Source organism: Geotrypetes seraphini, chromosome 2 (genome assembly GCF_902459505.1).
Source record: "Geotrypetes seraphini chromosome 2, aGeoSer1.1, whole genome shotgun sequence".
Lineage (NCBI taxonomy): Eukaryota > Metazoa > Chordata > Amphibia > Gymnophiona > Dermophiidae > Geotrypetes > Geotrypetes seraphini.
The window spans coordinates 208,662,829-208,681,904 of record NC_047085.1 but is presented as its reverse complement, the minus strand read 5'-3'; the positions used below and the strand labels follow the sequence as shown (position 1 = coordinate 208,681,904).

Genomic DNA, 19,076 nt, shown 5'->3' with positions numbered 1-19,076 from the left:
AAGATATAAGCATGTAAATGACTATATTCCAGCTATACTTAACTTAAATTAGCCACCATTCTTATCGCATAAAGTTCTTCAGAATGCCACACGATTTTAGCGTATGGTAGCTGTCCTCATAAGAACCTTTATATTATGCGTATTTTTTCTTTTCAATATATGATTTTATGGTTTTCTTTATAAATAATAAAGTGCTTGTGCTTAATATTATAATGATAGCAAAAGTAGCTTTTACTTATCTTTTTCTTTTTTCTTAATAAACTGGGTCTGGCTCAATCCCCACCGACGCGTTTCATTATTTCATCAGGGTCGGGGAAGGAGAACGCTGTAGAGAGCAAACATTATATTAGTTTAAAAATTTAAAGTTTAAGAACCCAGCAATATTGAAATTTTAAAATCGCCACAATGCTTACCAGAGCAGTATATTGTCTTAGCTGAATGCTAAATCCATAGTTTATGAGCCGGAAGTGAAAACTCACCGGCAAAATGGAAGCTAATGAACAAAACTCATGGGTCATGTGACTCAAAACTGACCAATGCAAACCACCCCCCGCAGCCCTTTAATTCGTATATTGCAGACATTTAATGGTAAAGTCATATGCTCGCTGTGAGCCAATCACTAGTTAAGTTTAAGCCATGGGGATACATGGTGTTGAGCTTAAACATCCATCGCAATTCTTTGATGTTCAAATTGTGTTCATAGTTTCCTCCCTCCCACCCAACATGAACCGTATCAATAATGCGCCATTTTAAATCGGTGATTTTGTGTTTCATTAAAGACCAATGACGAACCAAAGGAGCAGTCTCAACTCCGGTGTTGACACGTGACTTATGTTCATTAAGTCGAATATGCATAGGCCGGCTGGTGCGACCTATATAAATTTTTGGACAAGGGCAAACGATCATGTAGATCACATGATCAGTTTTACAGTTGGTTCTCGTTTTAGCAGTATAAACCTGGCCAGTGTAGGGATGAGACCAAGTTTCCCCTGTCAATGCATATTCGCACCATTGATATTGTTCACATCTATAGTGACCATTAATTGTAAAGGGTTCACTTCGTTTATATTTATAATGACCAATAAGATCCCCCAAATTTTTTGCTCTTTTGAACGCAAAAGTGGGCGGGCCATAATCCTTCCCCATGATCAATCTAATGATGTGCCAATGTTTAAGAACAATATTCTTGATGTCATAAGCCAGGTGGGAGAATTGTTGAACACATACCAACAAGTTATCCTCGTCAGGAGTTTGTTTATATTGCAAGAGTAGATGTCTATGCGCATATTTAGCACGCGTGTACGCTCGACGTATTACATGTTTAGATTGATCATGGGGAAGGATTATGGCCCGCCCACTTTTGCGTTCAAAAGAGCAAAAAATTTGGGGGATCTTATTGGTCATTATAAATATAAACGAAGTGAACCCTTTACAATTAATGGTCACTATAGATGTGAACAATGTCAATGGTGCGAATATGCATTGACAGGGGAAACTTGGTCTCATCCCTACACTGGCCAGGTTTATACTGCTAAAACGAGAACCAACTGTAAAACTGATCATGTGATCTACATGATCGTTTGCCCTTGTCCAAAAATTTATATAGGTCGCACCAGCCGGCCTATGCATATTCGACTTAATGAACATAAGTCACGTGTCAACACCGGAGTTGAGACTGCTCCTTTGGTTCGTCATTGGTCTTTAATGAAACACAAAATCACCGATTTAAAATGGCGCATTATTGATACGGTTCATGTTGGGTGGGAGGGAGGAAACTATGAACACAATTTGAACATCAAAGAATTGCGATGGATGTTTAAGCTCAACACCATGTATCCCCATGGCTTAAACTTAACTAGTGATTGGCTCACAGCGAGCATATGACTTTACCATTAAATGTCTGCAATATACGAATTAAAGGGCTGCGGGGGGTGGTTTGCATTGGTCAGTTTTGAGTCACATGACCCATGAGTTTTGTTCATTAGCTTCCATTTTGCCGGTGAGTTTTCACTTCCGGCTCATAAACTATGGATTTAGCATTCAGCTAAGACAATATACTGCTCTGGTAAGCATTGTGGCGATTTTAAAATTTCAATATTGCTGGGTTCTTAAACTTTAAATTTTTAAACTAATATAATGACAGCGTTCTCCTTCCCCGACCCTGATGAAATAATGAAACGCGTCGGTGGGGATTGAGCCAGACCCAGTTTATTAAGAAAAAAGAAAAAGATAAGTAAAAGCTACTTTTGCTATCATTATAATATTAAGCACAAGCACTTTATTATTTATAAAGAAAACCATAAAATCATATATTGAAAAGAAAAAATACGCATAATATAAAGGTTCTTATGAGGACAGCTACCATACGCTAAAATCGTGTGGCATTCTGAAGAACTTTATGCGATAAGAATGGTGGCTAATTTAAGTTAAGTTTGGTCATTGATACGAGTTTTTGTGCACTTTTTTTGTTTTATATTCCAGCTAAGCACTATTCTGTAAGTACGTGACTATCTTTATGGCACATTCATTGCAGATGGGTTCCCACATGAGTGGAGTGTGGGCGGGGCATACATGTAAATTATAGAATATTATAATTTACATATGCGTTTTCAGAGTTTAAATTTGAACATTTACAGTGCTCACGCCTGATCTGTAACACTACTAGAATAGGTTCCAAACAGACATACGTATTCTTGGCACTTAAAAATAAGCACAGTTTTAAGAATAATGTTACCCTACTCATGTTCACCAAAACTGCACATCTTTTCAGCATCTATGAGACAGACTTGGGGTTTTTTTTTTTGTATAGAATTTTCTGGAACCCTGTTCGTTTGCAAAAGTTAGATAGTTCTAAGTCTAATAGATGCTGGCACTGTCATCTTGATATAGAGACACTGGATCATCTGCTATTCTATTGTTCCTTGATACTTATATTTTGGAGGTCTATACGGGGTAAAATCAACATGAGTCCCATGACACCCATGAGTCCAATTAATGCAAGTAAGAATAGATTGCTTCTTATCATGACAGGAATTGCTATGCAGCTAATTACAAAAAACTGGAAAAATTGGGATAGAATAAATCTTAATTTTTGGTGGGAAACCTTGTGCCAATTTCATAAGTTTGAGCGAATGAACTCGATACAATTGGGACACTATAATAAATTCAAGGAGATGTGGGGTCCATTAGCGAAATTTTGCAAAAATTGATCATTAGAATTAGCTTTTGATTTCAGAAGGGAGGGAGGGGTGATATGTACTTAGCTTATTATTTGCTAGTTATAAGTGCTGTCTGTTGTACCAATTGCTTGTTATTTTGTTGCACTTTGTGTTGGTTTGTTAAAAAATGAATAAAGAATTGGAAAACCCCCCACAAAACTGCATATCTTCAAGCGGTGACGGGACAATTGCGCGCCAGACATCAGCGTGCCGACAATCGAGTGCTGACAATTCGGCGCAAGACACAAACGCGCCACAGGAAAACTTAGCTTTAAAGAGCTCCGATGGGGGGTGTGGGGGGAACCCCCCCACACACACTTTACTGCATACTGGTCACGCTGCCCTTCCGTTTTCTCTATAATGGAGGGTTCCAACCCCCCAAACCCCCCCAACAGCAGCGTGAACACCCCACTTCGGAGCTCTTTAAAACTAAGTTTTCCCGTGGCACGCTGGATTGTCAGCGCTCAATTGTCGGCGTATGACTGACTGTGGACCCTTCAAGTTGATATTCAAAACTATTCAACTGGCTGTAAACGGCTCCTGGCTGGTTAAATAGTGTTTTCGCGCCTAACAACAGATATTCAGCTGGAGACAACCGGCTATCAGTGGCGTAGCAAGAGTGAGTGGTGCCCGGGGCGGTGGCGTCCCTCTTTCTCCATCCCCTCTGCTCCTTCCTGATCCCCCTACCGTATGCATGCCCCCCTTCCTCCATACCTCTTTAATTTTCCAGGCATGAGTAGCATCATGAACTTGCTGCCTGTGTCATGTCAGCTCTCCCTCTGAAATCACTTCCTAGGCACGGGACCTGGAAGTGACATCAGAGAGAGCTGACATAGATGCGGGCAGAAAACTCGTGATACTGCTTGCACTGGGAAAATTAAAGAGGTATGGGGGAAGGGAAGAGAAGGGGTGCACATGAGTGGCAGGGGGGTGTCGGGAAGGAGCAGGGGGGAGCAGAGAGGAAGAAGGGTGCTGGCACCCCCACCAAGATGGCACCCAGAGAGGACCCCTCCCTCTTACTACGTCACTGCCGGCTTTGTGCCACTGAATATCCATGGTTAACAGTGAGGACTGGCCTAGTGGTAGAGCTGCTGCCTCTGCACCCAGAGGTTCTAGGATTGAATCTCAGTGCTGCTACTTGTGACCCTAGGAAAGTCACTTTGGGCCAAATTCTGTAACCAGCACCTAAAGTTAGGCACCTATTTCGGAGGCGCCCAACTAGATAGGCACTATCTAAATTGAAGAACAAGCTCAATTAAGCTTTTTAATCTGCACTGATTGAAACATAGGCGCCTATCAAGAAAGCGCGATTCTGTAAGAAGGCGCCTCTAAAAATTTAGGCGGCCTTCAAAAAATAGACGCTATGCATGTTAGGCGTGGGCGTGGCCACGTGTTAGGCGCCTTATTACAGAATCTCTGCTCTTAAGCGTCCTTAAGCGCTCCCACGGGTGCCTAACTTTTAGTTGTAGCTAGAGCTGGCCTATTTATTGGGCGCCTCCAAAACAGTGCAATTCACTAAACAGCCCCCAATTTTACTTGAATTGCACTGAACAGTGCCTAATTAGGCGCCTAACTTTTGGGCGCTTCTTATAGAATCTGCCCTTTAATCCTCCACTGCTCCAGGTACAAAATAAGTACCTGTATATATGTAAACTGCTTTGAATGTGTAACCATAAAAAGTTGGTATACAAGTCCCATTCCTCTTCCCCTCCTATATTGCGCAACCTAGCCAACCAGGCCACAAAAATATTGGCCATTGAATGGATATTCAGCGCCATTCTGGTTATGTTTAACTCCTAAAATAGGCCTCATAAATAGCAGGTTTATCTGGTTAGCACTAAATAACCGGTTCAGTTGCTGTAGCCAAAAATGAAACTGGATACTCAATGCTGGTTGCTGGGAAATGGCCCGACCCTGAATATCCGGGCTTAATGTCGGCTGCAGACAGAAAAAGTACGACCCGCTGTCAGATGAATATTAGGCTTCTTATGTCTATGCTGGTTACTGTGGGACAAATCTAGGCCCCTTGGCTAATTCTCTCTGTTTTTTACTATCTTCCTACTGGAATATAATTTTGCTTTCAAAGGGTACATGTTGGATTCGATGTAATTTTAACACCTCTTGTACCCTCCATCCCTATGTTGTTAGTCTTATGTCATGTTATCTCCCCCCCCCCCTCACTGAATTATGTGATAGGGGTTTTGTTGGTTTTTTTAAAAAATTTCCCTTTTTAATATTTGCTTTTAAATGTATTTTATTGACTGTAAACCGTCTAGATATTTTATGAAGGACGAACTTGTAAACTTGGATTACTAAACACATAAAATATAAATTTTAATAAATCGTAATTAAGTCTCATAATTCAAAAGGCATTGGGAATTAGCTGAAAAACTGCTCATGCTGCTTGTTCAATTTGTGACAGTCTTTGGCATATCATATGCGCAGTTTGATACTCTCTAAGGCTGAAAGTTACATGTTAACATCTAGCGCCACCTAGTGGAAAATCTAAAAGAGATAGAATACTACATATTGTGCTGGCTCCCAAATCTGCCCCTCAGAGACTCCCATAGTCAACTGGGTTTTCAGGATACATAAAATGAGTATGCATATGACGCGTTGCACACATTGGGCCCTAGTAGTGAGACAGCAGGAAGCAGCCCGGCTAACTTCCACAGTCTGCGGCAATTCTGGATATTCAATACTGGGGCCATATCCTACTACTACTACTTATCATTTCTATAGTGCTAAACCTTCAACAGACATTCCCTGCTCAGTAGAGCTTACAATCTAATTAAAACATACAAACAGGACAAGTAGGGGGACAGGGAGTTTCTCAGAGAGGGAATGATAAAACAGGCATGGGTGCTTTACAAGCGAGTGGGAATTAGAACATAAGAATTGCCTCTGCTGGGTCAGACCAGTGGTCCATCATGCCCAGCAGTCCACTCCCGCAGCAGTCCTTAGGTCAAAGACCAGTGTCCTAACTGAGTCTAGCTGTACCTGTGTAGGTTCTGGTTCAGCAGGAACTTGTCTAACTTTGTCTTGAATCCCTGGAGGGTGTATTTTCCCCCTATAACAGCATTCCAGTTTTCTACCACTCTCTGGGTGAAGAAGTACTTCCTTACGTTTGTACGGAATCGATCCCCTTTTAACTTTAGAGAGTGTCCTCTCGTTCTCTCTACCTTGGAGAGGGTGAACAACCTGTCTTTATCTACTAAGTCTATTCCCTTCATTATCTTGAACATTTCGATCATGTCCCCTCTCAGTCTCCTCTTTTCAAGGGAGAAGAGGCCTAGTTTCTCTAATCTCGAAAAAGTGGGCTTTTAGCCTAGATTTGAGTACTACCAGAGACGGAGCTTGATGTACAGACTCAGGTAGTCTGTTTCAGGTGTAAGGTGCAGCAAGAGAGAAGGGACAAATATAGCCAACCACCAGCATTGAATATCTCGGTCACAGTTTGCCACCATGGACCTAGTCAGCCAAGTCAATGTTCATGACTGTCCAGCAAAGGCCTAGCAACCAAAGATATACCTGCCTTTTATGGGGCGGGCCACAAGCAGAACAGGGCAGGGGCCATGTGTCTGGATTTTTGTGGCCCGAAAAATGGTAACTCTAGGTTGTGGAATCCAGAAGTTTGTGGTGCCAGATTCCAGCTCTCAATACACAGAAGAGCAGGAGGAAACTCCAGGTTAAAAATATGCACAAAAAACCAGACTGACCAACACCAACGGAGCAAAAGAAATTAAAAAAGCTCTTTAACAGACCTACATAAAAAATTAAACCAGTAAAGAAAAATGCTGCCTTGATACTTCGCTATCCAACGTGCTGAGTTAATACATTTTTAATGTGAATACAGAAGCCAAAAGCCCTAAAACATAATTTTTTAAACTACTAAAGATAAATTTGTCCTTTTCCAAGTCTGAACAGATAAATATACTAAAAACTATGTTTAAGACCGTTACATTAACGGGTGCTAGAAATAGATGTGTAAACTTTATAGCACAATGGGGGCGCTGAGGCCTTTCTTTGCTTCCTGCTCCCCCTGTCTAGCAGTAGCCCTTCTCCCTTCCTTTACCTCCCCCCTGTCCAGCAGCATCCCTTCCTGTTCCCCCCCTGTCCAGCAGTAGCCCTTCTCCCTTCCTTTTACATCCCCCCCTGTCCAGCAGCACCCCTTCCCTGCTCCCCCTGTCCAGCAGTAGCCCTTCTCCCTTCCTTTACCTCCCCCTTGTCCAGTAGCACCCCCTTCCCTGCTCCCTCTGTCCAGCAGTAGCCCTTCTCCCTTCCTTTTACCTCCCCCCTGTCCAGCAGCATCCCTTCCCTGTTCCCCCCCTGTCCAGCAGTAGCCCTTCTCCCTTCCTTTTACCTCCCCCCTGTCCAGCAGCATCCCTTCCCTGTTCCCCCCTGTCCAGCAGTAGCCCTTCTCCCTTCCTTTACATCCCCCCTGTCCAGCAGCACCCTTCCCTGCTCCCCCCTGTCCAGCAGTAGCCCTTCTCCCTTCCTTTTACCTCCCCCCCTGTCCAGTAGCACCCCTTCTCTGCTCCCCGTGTCCAGCATGTGAGCCCTTCGCCCTTCCTTTTAACCTCCCCGGTCCAAGCACAACACCCCTTCCCTGCTATCCCTGTCCAGCATCCACCTAGCCCGCGCAGCCTCAGGGCTTTGCTAGGCCGCGGTCCCACTTCACATTATTGAAGTAGGTCCGTGCCTAGCAAATGCCCCGCGGCTGCTTGATGAAATCACAGTTGCTGCCGCTTGCATGGCCCAGGGATGAAAAAGAGGCGTCCCAGCAGTTCAGCGTAGTCATGAAGGCAGGAAGTCTGCCGGCGTTGAGATCTGGGCAGGAGAAATCAGCTGAGGCAGGCACTGCGCATGCACAGCATGCTACCACAGAGCCCGGAGTTTGAATTACGCATGGCGCTGCTAAGGGTTTTTATTATAGTGGATAAGGGCTAAATATTGGATCACAATGATCACAAACCAAGGACGAAGAGCAGCATTCCAGATGGATTATATCTGAAATGCAGAGTAATGCAAAAGGAGGAATTTATTTTAAACTATAAGAGCAGCACCCCAGATGGATTATGTCTGAAAAGCAGGGTAATGCAAGGGAGGATTTATTTTTAAACTATAAGAAAGAGCAAAAGCCTGATAGAGATCTAATCAATATCTACCCCACAGTTGCTGGATCATTATAACTTGACCACAAATGGTCCTTTACATTCTCCAATATGCTTACCTGATATTTTAACAGGACTTTGAAAGCTTGGTTGTATTTTATGCACATTTTCATTTTTTAACACTTGATCTAGGGGAGATCTTTCAAAGAAGGTGAGAACAACTTCAGATCTAGAGTACTGAAAAAGAAAACGGTTTAATTAAATTTGCTATACTGTCTGGATAAATATGATCATGGCAGTTTATAAAAGCAATAAAAGATCAGAAACGAATGCTATAATATCCATAGGGCAGACTTAACCCATTCAAAGCTGAGCAGGAGACATCACACCACAGATTCAGGTATACAAACAGCATCACTTAAAATCCTGATTCCTCCATAAAGGGCACATCAGATATCCCAAATGATTCCTTAAAGGCAAATGTTTTTTAAAATGTAGGTAATGTTTCCAATGATCTAAACTCTAGCAGCAATGTCCTATATCAGTGCAGATCTCCAGGCCTTACACCCCACCTCGCTCGTGGGTCCAGTGGCTCCAGCCCAACCCCCATCGCTACTGGGTTTGGCGGCTCCAACCAGATTTCCTCCTTCCCTGCCTCTAGCACACACCTTGCAGAGTGATCTGATCTCTACACAGGCCTGCTTGATGGTGCTTGTGGCCTTCTCCTTATGACACAACTTCCTTTTTGTGAAAAGACAGGAAGTTGCATCATAAGGAAGAGCCCGGAAGAGGGAAGGCTGCAAGCACAGACGTTGAGCAAGCCTGTGTAGATATTGGCACACTCTGAAAGATGTGTGCCAGCGACAGGGAAGCTATCTGAAGCTACCGGACCCAAGAGCGAGTGGGGGACCTGGAGCTGTTGGCCCCGATGAAGAGAGGGAGCAATGTAAGGCAAAGTAGATGGAGGAATTGGCCCAGGAGGGGGGTTGGGGCTGGACAAAAGGGCACAGTAGGGGAGCCGGAGCTGAAGGTAAAGGAGTGAGAGATGCTTGACCTATGGAGGGCAGGGCTGGAGCTGGAGGGAAGGGAGAGAGCTGCAGGAAGGGGAACTGGAGGATAGGGGGAAAGGGGCTGCTGCTGCACCTGTAGAAGGGGGGGCTGCTGGAGGGAAGAGAAGGGAAAAGGAGATGTCATACTAAGCGAATGAAGGAATAGAGAATGAAATACTGAACACAGCAGAGAGAGGGAGAGACACAGGGAGGTATCAGAAACCGAGGGGAAATAAAGGGCATGGAGAGGAGAATAGGGGCAGGGACACAAAGGGAGATGCAGCATAGGAATGGTACATGGACAGAGAGGGGCAATGCCAGACATGGGAGGGGGGTATATGGACACAGAGGGAAAGTGCTAGATATGAAAGAAAATAGGAACACAGAAGAGAGATGAGTAATGCAGGAAATAGAGTAGATGGACACAGGGAGATGGACACAGGAGAGCCGCTGGTCAGGGAAGTATAGGGGACACAGAGAAGGGAAAGATAAGGTACACAAAGAAGGAAGATTTATGGCAAGCACAAAGAAGAAATGTCAAATGAGCAGGAAACCCTGACGAGTGAGTGAGTTAAGAGGGAAAAAGAAACCAGAGTCTGGGACCAACATTGTCTGAAAAATAAAATGATCAGACAACAAAGGTAGAAAAATAATTTTATTTTATTTATTTTTTTAAAACTTTATTTAGTTTTTAATGTCAACAAAAAGTGCAATACAATTTACATACAAATAATAATAAACAAATAAGCACTTATAAACAATCAGAATCTATACAAAAAATAAAATTCCCTCCCCATCCAACATTACCATTAGGAATAATACCAAAACAAAAGATATACCCCCTCCTCCCGCTCCCCCCCCCCCCGGATGTGTGGGTGTAAAACAACGGAAAATAAAGATAAAAGGTAACTATAACAAATCTACAAAAGACGTCAATAGACCCCAAACCAATTAATTTCATTTTCTATTTTGTGATTAGAATATATGAGAACTGAAATGTTTATCCTGCTGGTGCTGGGGGACCCAGGGCAGAAATTTGGGAGGGGCTCCAAAAGCCTACTACTAGCCCAGGCCATCTTCAGCTTCCAGTAGACTTGGGGGCTCTCTCTAGCCAGGGAGCAGTTGCTCTAATTGCACTCCTTAGCCTAACACTATCCCTGGCGTGTGTGATCTTTATATTTTACACAGTATAGGAGGAAATGAATCTTTTTATTTCTTTGGTGTTGTACTATATGGAAGGTGTGGCTGCTTGGGATTTGGGTTTAATTTAAGTTTATCATTTTTGGTCAGTTATTATGAATTTGGCATTTGTGTTCTGTGTGTGTGACCGAGGTATTCTGTTAGGATGAATTTTCTATGTAGCATTCAGTTTTCCTGATAGTAGAGGGGAGATGGGTTTTGTTGATCCTTTCCCTGTATTTGTGATTTATAAAATGACTGTTGTACAGGATATTGTTCTTTTTTTATACTTTAATAAAATGATTTCAGTATAAAATAGCTATTCAAAACATATACGAAAGGGATCAGACAGAGTCTGCAGGGACAGGGCAGAGTCAATTTAAATTTTATCCTAAAAAACTATAGGTAGCCAATGATATTTAATATACAATGGTGTAATACAGTGGTCTCAAGCTTGCAGCCCGGGGGCCACATGCGGCCCACCTGGTACTATTTTGAGGCCCTCGGTACATTTATCATAATCACAAAAGTAAAATAAAACAGTTTCTTGATCATATGTCTCTTTAGCTATAAATTACAATATTATTATTAAGACTTAGCCAAAAGGAAAGATTTATAAACTATAAAGAGTTTTACCTCATGCAAAATTGTCATTTCTTTAATAAGATGTTAACTATTTTTTTCTGAGGCCCTCCAAGTACCTACAAATCCAAAATGTGGCCCTGCAAAGGGTTTGAGTTTGAGACCACTGGTGTAATATGATCAAATCTTATGAGAAGAAGAGCTTTAGTTCATGTTTCCATACTATGCCTAGTTTGTTTAGAATTCTACACTTACTTTACATGGCATGCTTATGATAATTTTCAGAAGCTTCTCCACCTCATTCAGTCTGGCTTCGATATCATGAGCCTCCTTTATTGTGATAAGTCCTACAATGAAAGGGAAAAAAAAGAACGCATTATATATATTGCTAAACCAGGACTTCCTAAACTGTGGGCTGTGAAATGCACATCTGGGGTCAAATCTGGGCATCACTGGCCTGCGCCTTTTGGGAGTTGTATGCTTTGAAATGATCATGTCAATGGAGTCGCAGCTGGAGGGTGCCAAAAACCAGGCGTTTCAATTGAAACCTCAGTCAAAACTGAAAACCATTGCTCCCCTAAGACAGGGTGGGTTCTCTCGGGCCCCTTTTTCCCTGGCAAAGAGTCATGCATCCCTCCCTGACCGCAAGCACCACCCTCAGGCCCTCCCTGGGCTTACCTTAGAAACCCTGGTTGTCTAATTGGAGCAGGAGAAATTCCCATTCACTCTTATCCAAGCTGGCTCCGCAGTCAAAATGTCTGCTGCAACTTCCTACTGCAGCCTCGCAAAACTGCTGTAGAAGTTTGTGGCAGCTATTTTGAGATTGGAACTGACATGGGCAGGAGTGGAAATAGTTCTTGCCTTGACAAGGCCACTGGATCGCCAGGGCCCTCTAAGGTAGACCCTAGAAGGACCTACAAGTAATGGAGAGAAGCGTTTGTTTGGGGAAGAGCAGAGAGTGGTCGCACTTATGGTGGTGGTGGTGGTGATGGAGGGGGGGGAGTTTTAGTTCCAGCCAAAAATGCACTAGCATTTTCGGTTCATAGACAGTAACGCGGAAGACAAAGGCGCACGCCGACAACTGAGCGCAAGACGGAGGTGCGCACCGAAGAAAAAGACTGTTTTTAGGGGCTGCGACGGGGGGTTTGTTGGGAAGCCCCCCCCCCCACTTTACTTAATACATATTGCAGCGGCGTTGTGGAGGGTTTGAGGGGTTGTAACCCCCCACATTTTAGTGAAAACATAACTTTTTCCCTAAAAACAGGGAAAAAGTTAAGTTTTCAGTAAAATGTGGGGGGTTACAACCCCCCATACCCCCCACAACGCGGCACGATCTGTATTAAGTAAAGTGGGGGGGTTCCCCCCACACCCCTCGTCGTAGCCCCTAAAAACAGTCTTTTTCTTCGGCGCGCGTCTCCGCGCTGCGCTCAGTAGTCTGCTCGCTGCCTTTGTCCCGGGCGCTTTGACCTGACAACCGCATTTTCAACCAGTAGTGAAGCATGGCCAAATCTGAAGTTTGGCCTGGTTTTAGCACCAAAGGCAAAACAACCCCAAATTTGGTTGGCCTCTAGTCAAAGCCACAGAAAGACTGATTAAGTGCTGTGCTAAACAGTGGTAAATATTACCTTGAACACATAGCTACCAGTTTCACAGCCATTGCTCTTCAAAACTAGAGCTTCCAGATAGTTTCTGTTATTGGGGAAATTGGGTCAGTCTATTTTGCTCCATTGTACCTACAGATTTGTTGTTATGTTCTTTTTTTTTTAGAAAAACAGGACTACAAGTTCATAAATACAAGCCAAAATCAGGATTGACTGTACTGACATGGAAACATGTACTTGTATCTAGGAGAAGCTACTACAAATAATCATTTCTATAGCGCTACTAGATGTACGCAGCACTGTTGACATTATATGTAGGTAGTTTCTTCTGTCTTTAGTGGGCTCCCAATTTAAAATTTTTTTTTTTTTTTTAATTAATTCTTTATTCATTTTCAAGAATTACATTAAGTGTTAATATTTTTTCATTCACATTAACAATAAATATATCACTTATAAACAATCATTGGTATATTACATAGATTAATATCCCTATCCCTCGCCCATCCCCCCCCCCCACCACATACTCCATTCTTGTATGATATATGTAAAAATAAAATACCCCCCTCCCTACCTCATAAACTGATAAACATAAGGGAAATACTTCTTCTTAATCCTGACAATATTTTGTTAATGGTTTCCATACATCCTGAAATTTCTTAAAATATCCCTTTTGTAACGCAGTAAATCTTTCCATTTTATAGATATGGCATAAAGAATTCCACCAAAAGTTATAATTTAGTCTTCTCCAGTCTTTCCAATTATATGTGATTTGTTGAATGGCAACCCCTGTCATTATTAGTAATAATTTATTGTTATTCGCAGAAATCTGACTTTTTGCTCTCATATCCATACCAAATATCACAGTATCATATGTCAATGCCACTGGGTTCTCTAATAAATTATTAATTTGGTCCCAAATTGATTTCCAAAAATTCATAATGTATGGGCAATGAAACAATAAATGATCTAAAGTTCCTGCTTCTAAATGACAATGCCAGCATCTATTAGACAAAGAACTATCTAGTTTTTGCAACCTAACAGGGGTCCATAACGCTCTATGCAACAGAAAAAACCAAGTTTGTCTCATAGATGCTGAAACCGTACATTTCATCCTCCAAGACCAAATTCGTGGCCATTGAGATGCAGTAATTTCATGCTTAATCTCAATGCTCCAAATATCTCTTAAACCAGTTTTTAATTTCTTCTTAGTAAATCCATTTAATAATTTATACCACTGGGCGGCCTGATGACCCAAGAAGTCTGTCTGAAAACAAAGAAACTCCATACTATAATGATTATTAAGGTTTTTCCAATCAGGGAACCCCGCCTGAATGACATGCTTCAGTTGCATCCATCTAAAATTTTCTGATTTATTAAGTCCAAACTTATGTTGCAACTGTGAAAATTCAAGCATAGCACCATTAGAAATGACATCATCCAATATACATATTCCTGCTATCATCCAATGCTTCCAGACAAGTCTTTCTCCGCCAATTTGAATCTTGGAGTTTACCCATATAGATTGATTTGTAGATTTGTAAATTGGAATAGTTGTTAAATTGCTTACATATCGTAAAGTTTTCCATGTATCTGCTAGTATTCTATTGTCTTTACTATAACTAGGCATTTTGATACTGAGAACATGGGACAGTCGCAATGGAGACATGAGTTGCCATTCTATCCATAACCAATCTGGGAGTTTTTCCATGAGTTCTGGGAGGATCCAATACATACCATGATGCAAAATATAGGCTTGATGGTACCTATAAAAGTTTGGAAAATTTACCCCTCCCTCTGAAATTGATCTTTGTAAAGATACCAAAGCTACTCTAGGAGTTTTCCCCAGCCAAATAAATTTTAACAGAATGCTATTTAACTTTTTATAAAAGGACCCTTGAAAATATACCGTTAACATGCCCAACTGATAACAAACCACAGGCAAAATCATCATCTTAATAGTTTGGACTCTCCCCCACCATGAAAGGTGTAAAGGATTCCATTGCTCACACATTTCCGTAACCTTCTGCAATAACAATTTTTCATTTATTTTCATTGTTTCGTCCAATGTATTTTTAATCCAAATGCCTAAATATTTTATTCCATCTTCCTTCCAGAGAAAAGGAAATGAATCAAACAAACCTTTTGTACAATGTACATTGAGTGGAAGAACTTCTGATTTAGACCAATTTATCTTATAACCTGAAAATTTCCCAAAATTCTCAATTAATTAAGGAATGGTTATCTCAGTATTTCTCAAATAGAGCAATATATCATCCGCATAAGCTGAAATCTTATATTCCCGATCTTTATGAGGAATACCCTGTATCTCCTCTGTCTGTTGAATGGCTAATAATAAGGGTTCCAATACAATGTCAAAAAGCAGAGGAGATAAAGGACAGCCTTGTCTAACTCCCCTCTGCAACTTGAAAACTTCTGAAAAATTATTATTAATATATAATTTAGCAACAGGAGAGCTATACAAAGTTTGAACCATTTGAACAAATCCTGATCCAATACCAAACCACTCCATCACTTGATACATAAAGGTCCATTCAACACGATCAAAAGCCTTCTCTGCATCAAGAGATACAGAGAAAACTGGGTCTTTTAAGGCTTTGGACAAAGTCAACATATGTAATGCAAGCCTAGTGTTGTTAGAAGAATGTCTTTGAGCAACGAATCCTGTTTGGTGTATACCAATAATAAAAGGGAGAGCTTTAGCTAAACGAATAGCCAAAATCTTAGCTAAAATTTTCCCATCAACATTAATTAAAGAAATAGGCCTGTAATTGGAAACCAGTGTGGGATCTTTATTTGGCTTTGGCAAAACAATAGTTAACGATTCAGCCATGGTACCCGTAATATATCCTTTAGTAAGTTGAGTCTGATATAAATTTAATAAATATGGTAACAGGGTAATTTGAAATGATTTATAAAACTCTACAGTAAAACCATCTCCACCTGGAGCGGATCCAACTCTAAGGGACTTCAATGCTGTTTGCAATTCGTTTATTAATATTGTCTTTTCTAAACTTTCTTTTATATGCTCAGGAATTTTCGGTCCCGTAATTGACTCTAAAAATTTTAAACCATCTCTTTCCTTATCCAAATAAGGCTCAGAAGAATACAGGTTTTTGTAAAAACTTAAAAATTGTTTTAAAATCGGTCCAGTTTGAGAATAACTATTTCCCTTTTCGTCTTTTATCATTGCTATTTTTGTTTTACTTTTTTTAGCTTTTAGATAATTTGCCAGTAATCTTTCCACCTTATTTGAATTTCCATAATACAATGCTTGTTGAGAAAATAAATCTTTCCTAATTAACTTAGAAGAAATTTCATTATATTTTTCATTATATATATACTAAATCTCACTGCATTCTAGATCCCTGTCCCCCCAACATTATGAAAGCAGCTCCTTTAGACTTTAAACTAACACTATGGAGCTGTATGACCAATAAGTTCAAAAACGGGAAATTCCTAACGAATAACGGTCACATTATAATCACCCCAATTCCAAAAAATCGCAAACACTCCCTAACATCAGTAACCAATTACAGACCGGCAGCGTCCATTCCATTCTTCGTAAAAATAATGGAAGGTTTAGTACATACCCAATTGATGGACTACCTTGACCAGTTTTCTCTACTACACGAAACCCAGTCCGGCTTCAGACCTCTGTTTAGCACTGAGACGGTGATAGCAGCGATCCTAGAACACTTACGCAACCTATTCACCAAGGGCCATAACGCCTTAATCATGCAATTTGACATGAGCTCGGCCTTCGACTTAGTGGACCACAAAAAATTACTACAATGTTTAGACGCGATCGGCATTGGAGGTGAGGTACTTGATTGGTTCCGAGGATTCCTTACGGCCCGCACCTATCAGGTATGCTTCAACTGCAACCTCTCTAAAACATGGAGAAACCCATCAGGCGTTCCACAGGGGTCCCCATTATCCCCTCTACTCTTCAACGTCTATATATCATCACTAGGCATGCAGCTGGCCCAGCGAGGTATAAAAGTATTCAGTTATGCGGATGACTTTACAATCATTATCCCGTTTACTACGTCTCCCTCCGAAATCACCCCCACAGCAACAGAAGCACTAAACCTGATGGAACAATGGACCACAGAATTCAAACTCAAGCTCAATTCAGATAAAACTAAATTCTTTATAGCCTCGCCACACCCACATAACACGACAGAATCACTACGCATTAACAAACTCAATTACCCTATTCAACCAACAACGAAGGTTCTAGGGGTAATACTGGACCAAGGTCTAACTATGAAAAGACCATGTAGACTCCCTAGTCAGAAAAGGATTTTTTACCCTCTGGAAACTTAGGTCCATTAGAGCTTACTTCCAACACCTCAGCATTCAGAATTCTGGTACAATCCCTAATACTAAGCCACCTTGATTATTGCAACATTACCCATCTGGCAATCTCTCGGAAGCAAATGCAGAGACTACAACTTATACAAAATGCAGCAGTCAGGTTGATCTTCGGGTTTGCATAAGTCCGATCACATAACCCCTTCCTACCGACTCCTGCACTGGCATGCCAATGGAGGCTCGCACGAAGTTCAAGCTAGGATGTCCTCTGCTTTAGGTATTATCAGGTCTAGCCCCTAAATATATAATAGACCTCTTCTCATTCCCAACTAACAGACATGAGAGAAGCACACACCTGAAATTTGTTTCCCCCCACCGGCTAGAGGATGCAGATATAGAGACATCATCAACAACTTTTATCGTACCAAGCAGCCTTATGGGGCAAAGACCTAGGAAAACTAATCACACACTCAAACAACTATAGCGAATTTAGGAGACACCTAAAAACATACCTAGTTCTTGAATTACATAGGTAACGAACAAGGACAATAGCCCCCCTTCGTAATTCCACCCATATACTGATCTTGCAAACTGTTAACCTCTAACCTCTAATCTCTAAACTATGTAATGTCCCAATCAATTAAATGAAACTTTTCTAACTCATTGTAAAATAGCACGGAACTTCCCCGGTCCGGCAGTATATAAACTGTTGTTATTATTAATGTTGTTAATATCAGATGGTCACTGTTATACTCTGTAATTCACCGACTGTACAGTTTCACCTCACTGTAAACCGCCTAGAAGTCGCAAGATTGTTGGCGGTATATAAGAATAAAGTTATTATTATTATTATTATTTAGCTTTCAAGAGATCTTGTAATGTAGAATATTCCCATTTTTGAATTAATTTAGATTCCAATAACTTTATATCTTTTTCCAAACTATAAAATTGTTCTTTAATTTGTTTTTTAAAAATATGCTGAAAAAGAAATAATTTGACCTCTAATGGTTGCCTTAAAAGCATCCCAGAATGTTTCTATTGAAATATCCTTTGTATTATTAATTTGAAAATAATCTTTCATTTTCACTTGTAATTCCTCAATAAAATTTGGCTCCAGTATGTCAGTTTCAAACCTGCTGTTTTTTATCTGTACAACAGGAGAGGACAGAACCATGGCATGTTCTCTTCTGTAGAACAGGTTGTGTAATCCTTTTTTTCTGCCTTGAATTCCATGCAAATAAATGTTTCTATAACGAAGTGATCATACTTAGTGGAATCAAACAGTTAAAAAAGCACACATAAATCTTCATTCTATTTGGCTCTAACAGAGACTTAAGTTTTCAGTTTTCAAGTACTGGTGGAACTTAAAACTACCCTTCTCTAGCAGCTGACCCCAGCTGTCCAGATCCAGATACTTTGTCTCACATCCTCCTGGGCTTTATATCTTCCACCTCTCCATCCTCTTTCGTTTTGTGCTTGATGAACACGGTGGCAGCTAAATGAGACAGGAGAGGCACACACTTGCAGCACTGATTGGAATTTATTTCAGTGTAGTACGTGACCCCCATACCTCTCATCAAATTGGTTCAACCTGACTCCGCCCTCGCTGTGTCCCGCTGCTTCCAGCATACGCAGGCCTTTGATTCCGTGCTTACAGTGACCGCCGCCTTCCAGACGAAGACCTTCAGATCGGGCACAAACTGAGCCGCCGCCGCCGAACGCGAGATTCACGAGCATCGCCCTTCAACTTAAGACCAGCAACGCTCCTTTGCTTAGGGTCTATGAACTAGGAGAGCCTAAAGAAAGTGCCACGTGCTCACCACTCCGCTCGAGGCGATAACACACGTGACCACATCCCTGCCTCTCATACTGTTCTTTGCCGCGCTGCCCAACGGTCTCAAAAAATCAAATGTCAGCCCAGATCATCTGCGAGGCTGCTACCTCCATGTTCATAGCCCTCTGCTCTCCTCTTCCACCCTCGATCCTCCTCATCAC

General features: G+C 41.4%; 1 protein-coding gene across 1 annotated transcript in view; it reads right to left on the bottom strand.

Annotated features, from left to right (window-relative positions):
• The window catches only part of PXDC1 (PX domain containing 1), an 83,228-nt gene that overhangs the window by 10,553 nt on the left and 53,599 nt on the right, over window positions 1–19,076 (bottom strand). Inside the window, exons 2-3 of the mRNA XM_033934825.1 lie at window positions 11,398–11,489; window positions 8,452–8,569 (exon numbers count right to left, since the gene is read on the bottom strand). Coding sequence (XP_033790716.1) covers window positions 8,452–8,569; window positions 11,398–11,489 — 210 coding nt within the window. The remainder of the gene's footprint in view (window positions 1–8,451; window positions 8,570–11,397; window positions 11,490–19,076) is intronic.